Source organism: Euprymna scolopes, chromosome 22, assembly GCF_053919585.1.
Source record: "Euprymna scolopes isolate OS-2025 chromosome 22, ASM5391958v1, whole genome shotgun sequence".
Taxonomy (NCBI): domain Eukaryota; kingdom Metazoa; phylum Mollusca; class Cephalopoda; order Sepiida; family Sepiolidae; genus Euprymna; species Euprymna scolopes.
In genome coordinates, this window is record NC_136503.1 from 49,036,543 (window position 1) to 49,047,295 (window position 10,753).

The 10,753-nt window shown below is 36.7% G+C and overlaps 1 protein-coding gene across 4 annotated transcripts in view; it reads left to right on the top strand.

The window, feature by feature from the left end:
• Positions 1 to 9,872, top strand: part of LOC145243435 (serine/threonine-protein kinase TBK1-like) — an 85,652-nt gene extending 75,780 nt beyond the window's left edge. For 2 of the 4 annotated variants that reach the window (XR_013862882.1, XR_013862883.1), the window contains 3 exons: positions 1 to 280; positions 426 to 476; positions 9,679 to 9,872. The exon at positions 1 to 280 is cut by the window's left edge and continues 1,019 nt beyond it. Coding sequence is in view for 2 of the 4 variants with exons in the window: in XM_080106324.1 (XP_079962450.1) it covers positions 426 to 476; positions 9,679 to 9,739 (112 nt within the window). In the remaining 2 variants the exon portion in view is untranslated. The remainder of the gene's footprint in view (positions 281 to 425; positions 477 to 9,678) is intronic. The other 2 variants (XM_080106324.1, XM_080106325.1) reach the window with 1 other exon arrangement.
• The last annotated feature ends 881 nt before the right edge of the window (positions 9,873 to 10,753 follow it).

Sequence of the window (10,753 nt, forward strand, 5' to 3'; positions counted from 1 at the left end):
GACAATTCAACCTGACACGATCCCAAACAACACCGTCGATTCCAACCCAAACACCTCCATTGATTTGATACAACACAATCTCGAACAACACCATTGTTTCGAACTTGAACACCTCTGACTACACTACATGATCCTTTAAAGACGCACAAACTCTCCCTTTAACATAACAGTGGACTACTGTTCATGAAAGATTTATATATCTCTAAGAAAAATTATTAATAAAAAACAATTTGCTTGACAAGGACCCGAGCGAGTCGAAGTTTGGTTGATATCTTTAAAGGTAAATAAATGCTTATTTTTAAAGGGAACAAAGCACATCATTTTTAGCTTTTTTAAATTTCAAATTTTAATATTAAAATTCATAACGTTAAAAGATTTTTGTTTAAAGTGCCATCCTATTAAAAAAAATTTAATGTTTTTTCCAGCCAACAACAGACAAAAGAACTGATAGCAATTTCAAGAAAAGAAGCACACAGGTAATTATAGATCTTAAATATACATGAGTAGAAAGGGCAAAGGCCACAAAGTTAAATAGGTCTCTGTTTCTGAGTCTGTCCCCTTGCCAGTGGATGCAATTGAAAACAAAACACTATTCCAAGATCAAACAACTTTTCTATGTGAAGGAATCCAGTGATGGTATTAGGTCTTGTTTTAAAATATTTTTGTAGGGTCTTTATTTAATGGACATTAATGCATAGAAAACACATTTTATTCATTTATTACTCTGTGAATCGTTTGATTGACTTATTTGTTTATTTCCAAACAACGTCACAGCTCACACAAACCATGAAAGCCAACAAACATTCTGATCCACATCTGGCATCAATTGAAATGAATGGCTCTCGTCTTCAGGAGGTCTCAAGTTTTGACAAGCTTCTGGGCTTGACAATTACTCCTGATATTGACTGGAACACGTACATCAAATCTGCTGGAAAAATGGTGGGATCTTTCTATCGATCCAGTAGATATCTCACTGCTGATGCAATTCTCTATCTATATAAGAGCCAGGTACGTCCAAGGATGGAATACTGTTGTCACATTTGGGTAGGAGCTGCTAGAAAGGACTTGTCCTGCCTTGATAGAGTTCAAAATAGACTTTGTAGCCTCGTAAGAGATGCCATTTTCTCTTCCATGCAACCTCTATCTCACAGAAGAGATGTTGCGAGTTTGTCTCTGATGTATCGTTATTTTCATGGAAAGTGTTCGACTGAGCTTCAGTCTATGGTCCCCTCTCGCCAAACTTTCACAAGAAACACTCGTCTAGCTGAAAACACTATCAATAATTCCCCCCACTCTTTATCTATGCCTAAACCTAAACGTAGATTCCATGAACAAAGCTTCTTTTTTAGAACTGCATGCCTGTGGAATTGTCTTCTGTTTTCCTGCTTTCCGTCTGACTACAATATGGTTGTGTTCAAGTCTAACGTAAATAAGTTCTTGATGAGCCGTTCCATATAAGTTAACAAATTTACCGAATTTTCATTACTAATGATTACTATATTATCCAATTTTTACTGTACACTCTTTAACCCTTATCCTCGAGTGGCCTCTTGGCCTTGATAATGTGGTGATGCCTGTGTAAAAAACAAAAACAAAAAAAAACAAAAAAAAAAACTAGAAATCCAAGACTCGATTTTCGCCTTCATTTAGGCTCATCATCTGAACTCGGGATTCAAAATCTGAATCTCTTGCCTGCAAGGTGAGTATTCTGCCACTTGAGCAACCGGTTTGGACTTCCAATTTGTTGGCTTTCATGGCTTGTGTGATCTGCTACATTGTTTGGCTGTGGAAATAATTATATCATCTCACATATTGAAAATTCTAATATATATATATATATATATATATATATATATATGAACAAATGATTAATAAAATATGTTAAAAGACATCTTGAAAGAGTTAAAAACATATTTAATTTTAAAAAAGGAAGCACAAGATAAGTGGATAGTCCTTAATCCGCGGAGTTTCGAAGAAATACTCTCCTTCTCATCAGAGGGCAGGAATTAGCAAAATGCAGGATCGGATTTTGCATATAAAAGTATTTAATGAAACTACAAGTAAGTCAAAGATCTTACTTGGTTAAAAAAAGGGTGAGGTAAGGGGAACAGGAGGCAAAAGAAAAGTAATAAAAAGATTTCACATGAATGGATAGTCCGGTGAAGGGTAAAAATCCAAAAATGGTAAAATCCAAAACGGTCGAATTTAAAATTTTAATCCAATGGGTAAATTCGAAATGGTCCAAAATCATCCAAAAGGCAGAGTTCCTTGGAAAAAAGCGCAAATGGACTGAATTCCAAATCATTAAAAGAAAAGCACTAGAGATAATATTTAAAACACGTCTGTCAAGGCTGGATGAATCAAAAAAATATTTATATATATATATATATATATATATATATATATATATATATATATATATATATAAGTTATTAACAGACAGATTGTTTCGCTATATTAAACCTCTTCAGTGCGACATGACAAGCAACTGCCTCAAGTTGAGATTGAGACTCGATCGCCTAAAAACAGTCGATGCTTTTAAACCTTATGCTATTTGGCTGTTGCTAAGTAGGTAGGTGAAATTACAATGATAAACATATATATATATATATATATATATATATATATATATATATATATATAATGTGTGTGTATATGTAGTGTATGAAAATATAAAGCTGAACGTCTGTGTATGTGTCTGGTCACGAATAGGCTCCTATATGGTTGACTATTATAGAAAAATGATCACATATAATGATAGAAGATGTATCGAGACACAGGAATGGGTATGCTTGATCTTGCATAATGATGATTCATTAAAATTGTGGGGTCTGCATTCGCGCCTGGTCCACAAAGTATGGAAATAAAAAATTTAAAAATTAAAAAAAAAAGTTTACAAGTGTTTTTGATATAAGATGTACATAAGAATACTTTGATAAGCATGTTTTAACTAAAATAGGGATGGTATCATAAAATTGTGGGGTTTGCGTTCGCGCCTGGCACCCATAGAATGGAAATAGGCACAAACTCTAATAAAGACTTTTCATATCTATCTGCGTAAGTATACTTTGATAATTATGTTTCAGTTTGAAGAAATATGGTATAATAAAATTATGGGATGTTCGTTCGCGCCTGACCTCCATAGAATGGAAATATGTCACAAAGTTTAACAAGGCTTTTTAATATAGATCAACAGAATATTGTGATAAGTGTTTCAGTGTGAACAGGTATGGTATAATAAATTATGGGGTTTATCTATTTTATTTTTACTTTCATGATATTTTGCTTTGGTTTTGATACCCCCAAATTCGAAGCTATCTCTTTACAACCCTTCCTTTTCATAACCTATCATACTTTCATAAATCAGAGTCCATTTTCTGTAGGCTGTTTTTGAACCCAGTCAACGACGGGTACTTTTGCTAGTATGTATATATATATATATATATATATATATATATATATATATATATTGACCAAAACTCGCCCATGTTTGGAGTATTGTTGTCATATTTGGACTGGTGCATCTGCTAGTAGTCTTTCACTTATAGATAAGGTCCAAAAGAGTGTCTCCAACCTGATAGGTCCTGAACAGTCATCTAAGCTGCTGTCTCTGTCCCACCGACGCATTCGTCCTCTGCTTGTTCTACAAGTATTTTAATGGTAAATGCTCTGATGAACTGCAAGCATTTGTGCCCCCACGACGTAAATACCCTCGACAAACCTGACAAGCAGCTAAATCCCATCCATACACAGTGGAGATCCCTAGATGTAGGAGAGCCTTCTACTCCAGTAGTTTCTTCCCCAGAACCGTTAGCTACTTCCCCAACTTTACTGACATAGAGAAGTTCAAGTGTAACATGAACCGACATCTTACTGCCCGACTCCCTACATAGTACCCCAGTAGCTTATGTGCCTGATAGTAGCCCCCTACGCCAAAGTGGCAATGTGCCTTGTTTGGGGTGAAAATGTAAAAAAAAAAAAAAAAGATAACAAATATAAGTAAAGAATAGTACATTAAATTCCAACGACCAAATCTTTTTTCTTACCGAAATTCAATTGTCAATTTTGGTAAAAAAAAAAATTAATAGACTTGCTCACTGAAATTTAGTGTGTTATTGTTTACTTATATAGACTATTGTTGTTGGCATCCGTCTTTCTCAGGAGACAATGGAGTTTTGCGATTCAGATTAATCCATTGCTGAATTGCAGTGGTTGCTGTGACTGTGCAAGCCTATCCTGGGTTGGCAGACTCTGTCGCAGTCTTCATAGATACAGGTTGGATCTGGTTGCGAGAGCTCTGTTGCAACTCTTTACCATCCGTGCTTTTTCATCCATTGCTGGTCTATTCTTTTTTTCACTCCTCTTGGAATATGCTTTTATAGTTCTCTTCCTTGCAGAAGCAGAGGGCTCATGATTCACTACTGTAGAACGACATGCTGAACATACAGGCCTGGTACACTTTCATCTTGATACTCATCTTCATCAAGCGAGCTATGTCCGTTGTGGAGTTTTGCATTCATCGAGAGATTGTTGGAGATGGTGGAGTCAAAGTATGTGAAGTCCTCAACAGCCTTAAGAGAGTTGTCACCATAGGTGGATTTTGGGGTTCTCCTTAGATCTTGGCTGAGAAAGTTAGTCTTTTAAACCGATGATTGTACCAAACTCTTTGCATGTGTGCGTGAAGCAGTAGATGAGTTGCTGCAATGCTTCTTCGGAGTGTGACGTCAGTGCTGCATCATCAATAGAAAAGCACCTCACGTCTGAATACCTTCTGCACTTTGCTCTCAGCTCGAAAGCAGGCAAGATTGAAGAAGTTGCCATTGCTTCTGGTAAGGAAGTACACTGCATCCCTCAACTTGTTGAAGGCATAGGAGAACAGCAGGGAGAAGAAAATGCCAAAGAGTGTTCAAGCAACTATGCACCTCTGTTTCACCCTTATTCTTGATTGGGAAAGAGTCCAAGGAATAATCATTTTACTGTATAGTGCCCTGCATTTCCTCATGAAAAAAAATGTGATTTTCAGGAGCCTGTGGAGGATATCCAATCTTCTGCAGTAGAGTGAAAAAACCCTTTTTGCTGATAAGGTAAAAGGCTTTGGTTAGGTCGATGTAGGTGAGTTACAGTGGTTGCCTTTGTTCCTGGCATTTTTCCTGGAATTGTCGTAGGGAGTAGATCATGTTGATTGTTCATCTTCTTGATGCATCTTAGGGTATACACATTCAGCCAGCAAATCTATTGATTCTGTTTAAATTACGGTTCCTAAGATCCTTGTTGATGATGTCCATCCAAGTTTTATTGTGTCCTTGAACTTTTGTTTGACTCTCCACATCAAAATATTGCAACACCCCGCTATTTTTTATATAATAGGGAAGTCCTTTATGTTCATTTTTAATTCTGTTTGAAAAGGACTTCCCTATTATATAAAAAATAGGGGGGGGGTGTTGCAATATTTTTGGACTAATAATGGAGGTATGCTCCCTCAGAGTTGGGAGATTCTATTCATAAAAAGCTGCTGCTGGGAACTGACAAATCAAGTTAATTCACGTTCTGCTCTCAACTAATCAGAAACCAGAATTGTTCCATAAAAATGAAATCTTTTCGCATTCCAGCACACATTTTTTTTCGTGTCAAAACGAGAAGCATCTTTTGCTCTTTGGCTGCAAAATTATAAAGTTCAGAACTTGTACAGAACAGCTGTCCACTGAGAATTTGTCATCTCCAGGATTTGTATAGAATAACTAATCATTAGAAACTCATCTGAAACTAAACATAACTTACAACTTAAGAGTTTCCACATTTTCTCATCCAGGAATCGCGTATTTGAGTGTAGCCAAACCAATGCATTCGACTAATCGCCAGGAATTTTTCAAGCTTTGGCATATTCAGCCTTGTCCACAAAACATCAGAGCTGATATTCCGGGTCTGATCTAACACATTGCATATCCATCTGATCATTGTTCAGTTATTATGCTGGAGACTGGCGAGAAAGGACAAGATGGAGGTCTAGCACTCATCTTCATACAACAGCATGCACCTAATGCATTCTCATTGTAGTGAGAGCGATAGCTTGTGATGTCAAAAATGGCTGATTTACCTTAATGGCGAAGCTAAACACGCAGCCATCTTCAACATCATTTAATATATCCCCAAGACGTATAACGTGAAAATTTAAAATTATAGAAATGAGAAATGATAAAGAATAAAACTGGTAATATGGAAGTCTAAGACAGGGAACAGGAGTACACAGCGTTTTTAATTCACGTTATAACGCCAGGTGTCCGCTACTCTAATATAAACTTCCATTATTATTTTTGGTTACCTGCCCACCTTTCCTTTCTTTCAAAAGATTGATATAAAACCCTTTTGTAAACCTCCATGAAATGAAATGTTTATCGCAGTTTAAAGTTGAAATGCAACAATTTCTCCTACCTAAAAACGAAGTGAAAATAGACAAGCAAGGGAATGAGAAAATATGTAATGTTACACATTAACATGTAGACTCCGTTGCAAGGAAACATAAGAAAGGAAGAAGGAAAGAAATTCAACTCGCTGTTTCAGTTTTAACAAAAGACCTTTAATCCCTTTCCAAACGTGTGTGACTTTTCGTCTCTGCTGTGACGTCACCCATGTGTCTCAAATATCTCTGCTTCTACAAACACATCTCAAACACCTCTCTTTCTCTGAACAGATCTTTAATATCTCTGCTTCTCTGAGCACATTTTAAACACCTCTCTTTCTTCGAACACGTCTCGAATGCCTCTGCCTTTCCGAACATGTCTCGAATACCTTTGGTTCTCCGAACATGTCTTGGATACCTCTGCTTCTCCGAACATGCCCAAAGCGCTTCTCTTTCTCCGAACACGTCTCGAATACCTTAGCTTCTCTGAACATGTCTCAAACACTTCCCCGGCCACGTGCCCTTTGTATTGCCTCTGATTTTTTTTCTTCTCTTCTTCCACTGTCACATCACTTTGCACAGCCGGCTTGGTCATTTGTATATGTTAGCTGTGATACGGCTGCTGCTAAAACAGCGTTAGCGTCTCTGTTACAAATATAGCAAACGGATGAGGAATTACATCAGAGAGAGAGAGAGAGAGAGAGAGAGAGAGAGAGAGAGAGAGAGAGAGAGAGAGAGAGAGAGAAGGGATTTGTAAAATGATAATATAGTTGGTGGCTAGGGTCAAAGTCGAAACAGATGCTAATAAATATGTGCTTGTAGATTATTTACTCCCCTTCTCATGACAGTATGAGACTCCAAATAAAAGACGATCTGTTAAATTACTGAAACAATGAAATTTATTTTATTCATTTAACTCGGTTAGAAAAAGTTTTCTTAATGAGTTTAATTTCAGCTCATCCAATAGTTTGGCCTCATCTTACCCATTATGGATCATCATCACTAGACAACCATCATATAATCATGTATCAGCAGATTAATGAGAAAGTCAGCAATTTTCACAATAGCATCCATCGTGCAAAGACCCTCGACTTTTCGACTGAGATAGACTAAAAGATGAAACAATCAGTTAATGATCTGTATATATTACGTTTGTTTTTTATTCTGATCTCAGCGAACTGAACTGCGATGTCATGACTGACAAAAGACATATTGTTATATTGTCAACATCCAGTCGATATGTGAGACATTCACATCTTCTCTTTGGTTGTGATGCTGATCCTCGCTTACTCGTCTAATTCATTCATTTATTGTGCATGGATCAGATAATTCTATTGTTGGCATTGGTTTTCCTGATATTTTTCTAGTTAAAATTCTTCCTAGAAAGACATTGGGTATCTACAGAAGGGACCACGTGAAGGTTGTTAACATCCTAAGTGAAAGTGGTTTTTGAAACGAACTGGGTTTGAACTTGGAATATCGAAGTTGTCAATTGGCATCGCTAACCACTTAGTCACAGTCACTTGTGGATCGGCTAATAGTTCTGTGATTGAATTGTCGAAGCTGAGCTTTAATGTCCTTGGACATTGTTCGGCGGAAACATTAAGACACGCGAAAAGTTTTAGAACAAGACTTAATCATTAATTGGAAATTATTCAAACTAGTCTTGAAATGATTGTTAACTGGACAGTTTAGCCCTTTATTCTGATCTCACATACGTTCGGCACAGTGATAGTGGTGAGAAAGAGAGCTTTTTAAGTATTCTTTTTATTTCAGAGTTCATGTTGATACGTACTCTGCGACTCACTTCTTACTGCGTTCTTCTCACATAGAAATCTCTCATAACTTTATATGAGTCACACTTTCTCCCACTTCCGGTTTCTTACGTTTCCAACTAATCTTATCATGTAACTCCGTTAAACATATCCCCTGCCCTGAGATCTTGAACGATTATATCATGTCTTGGTAGTCTGTAACGACCTGTGACGCAACAAATATAAGTGCTAAGTAATAATCAGTTCTTAGAGACGGTTTTCTGGTGGTTGAAGGTTCAATCATCAATACGGCTGATACTAGGAATATAATAACGAATTATTTAAGACTTCTACCCGGTCATGACTGATGGAACAAGAGCAAGCTACACTCTTGGATTAAATAAAGTGTTCTGTTTGAAATACCGTAAAGATTCCTTAGTTCAATAAGATACACTTGAAGAAGGTCGGAGGTTACATTGTTCGAAGCATTGTTAGAATAACATCCAAGATGAAAACAGCAGTCCGAATAATCCAAATAAAACAAACAATATGAGTAAGCTACGAGATGCCTTCAATAAGTTTCAAAATTTCTTCCGTATGATAGTACACACACGAAACTCTAGTCCTCTTTGAAGTAATCTCCTCCGGTTGCAATGCACTTGTTGTACTGTTCCAACAACTTCTGGAAAGGCCCTATGGGAGTCCTCTTATGTGAGCATGTCAATGACCCTCGTCACAGCCTCTTTCATCTCCTCAATTGTCTCATAATGAAAGCCGCTAAGAGTTTATCTGGAGTTTAGGGATTAACCAAAAGTCAAATGGGAGCAAGGTGTAGACTATAGGGAGAGTGAGGAACTGTTTTGGCGCCCATGACAACGCCTTCCTTTCTGATATTCTCTGAACACCTTTGGGACAAACTTTGCACAAATCTTCCACAACTTACGTTCCTCACGAATAATAGTGTGTACAGTTCTCACACTGACATCAAACTGTGCACTTATTGTCCCTATAGACACAACATTCTTTATTTGGTCAATCAACTCTGGTGTTCTGACTTCGTTACTCCTACCACACCTCTCATCATTCCTCACAGACTCCCTCTTTTCCTTGAATTTCTCAAAAACTGATGCTCGATTCATGCAAGATGGGACAAAAGCAGTTTAACGCATTCCATACGTTTCTGTGGCATTTTTTTCGAAGTTTAAACAGAATTTTATTACATATCACTCTTCTAAAGTGTCATCACGTTCAGATTGCATTTTCGAAATTCACCAGCTGTGACAATCAGGCTTTAGTAGGGTGTATTCCAATTCATTTGAACCTGAAAAACTAGTCAGTCATCTCATAAGATGTATAGCAATAAGATACTGAATTCTCAAGAGTCTACAACAATTTTAAATGCCTGTACAAAAATGTCTGGAAACTTATTGAAGGCACCTCATACATGAGAAGTTGTGATTGTGAAACGACTAAATTTATATGTCTTAGAAATATATTTAATTATTTTTTTCTTTTATTTCTTTACAGATTATCTGCTCTAAATTCTGATATATTGCAGTTGGTGTCATCCAACATGAGCTACATTTAAAAGGAAATACGCGGGTTCAACGTTTTACAGAAGAGATTTTCCACAGGACGTTTTGATTTGAATCCAATATACTCAGATATGAAAGAAGTAAATAGGCTCCCCCACCAAAAAAAAAAAAAAAAAAAGAAAGAAAGTAATCCAGACATATTTACAGATTACTGTTTCTTTCGCCGATGGCTAGCACTCGCATCTGTACAAAGTAGCAGTTAGAAATGTGAACCATCCACATTTTATACTAAATGGGAGCTTTTTTTTATGTGTGTTAGGTATAGACATATCTAGCAACTATAATTGCTATTTGAGTATAACATCGACAATAAGAGTATTATAATCCGTAGAGGTTCAAAGGAGCCATATTGCAGATTAATATGAAAGTGGGCTTATTAAACATTTTCTCTGCTATCTGCAGAATACGCACGAACGCGGTTAAGGGTTATCCACCAATCCCTACGATCTTGGGCCAAGGTGTTCGCTTAGTTTATACTCATGTTCGTCCGTTCACGTTGTCTGTCCGCCTTTACTTTTGTCTACTTTTCAACCGGCTTTCTCTGTATTAAGCTTTCAACATATATTTCGCATAGGCAAGTAGTGGAACGCTTACTGTGATCAAATAATTTTTATCATTATTGATAACTAGTCGTACTCGGCCACCACGCGTAGCTGTGGCTCAGTTTGTGTAAATGAACCCCCCTCTACTAAAAGAAGGAATTAGTGTGGCAAGATGTTTTTTTTTCATCATAGAAAAATATCCGTAAGTTAATTAATACATAAAATATTTTGAGAGAGAGAGAGAGAGAGAGAGAGAGAGAGCGAAGGAAAGAGTGAGCGAGAGAGAAGGAGAGTTAAGAAAAATATATACAGACAGAGGGATATATATATATATATATATATAGAGAGAGAGAGAGAGAGAGAAAGAAAGAGAAAGGAGATATATTTTGGCAAAAAAGAAATGTAAAAAGTGAGCGAGCGAGAGAGAGGGTGATATATATATATATATATATATATATATATATA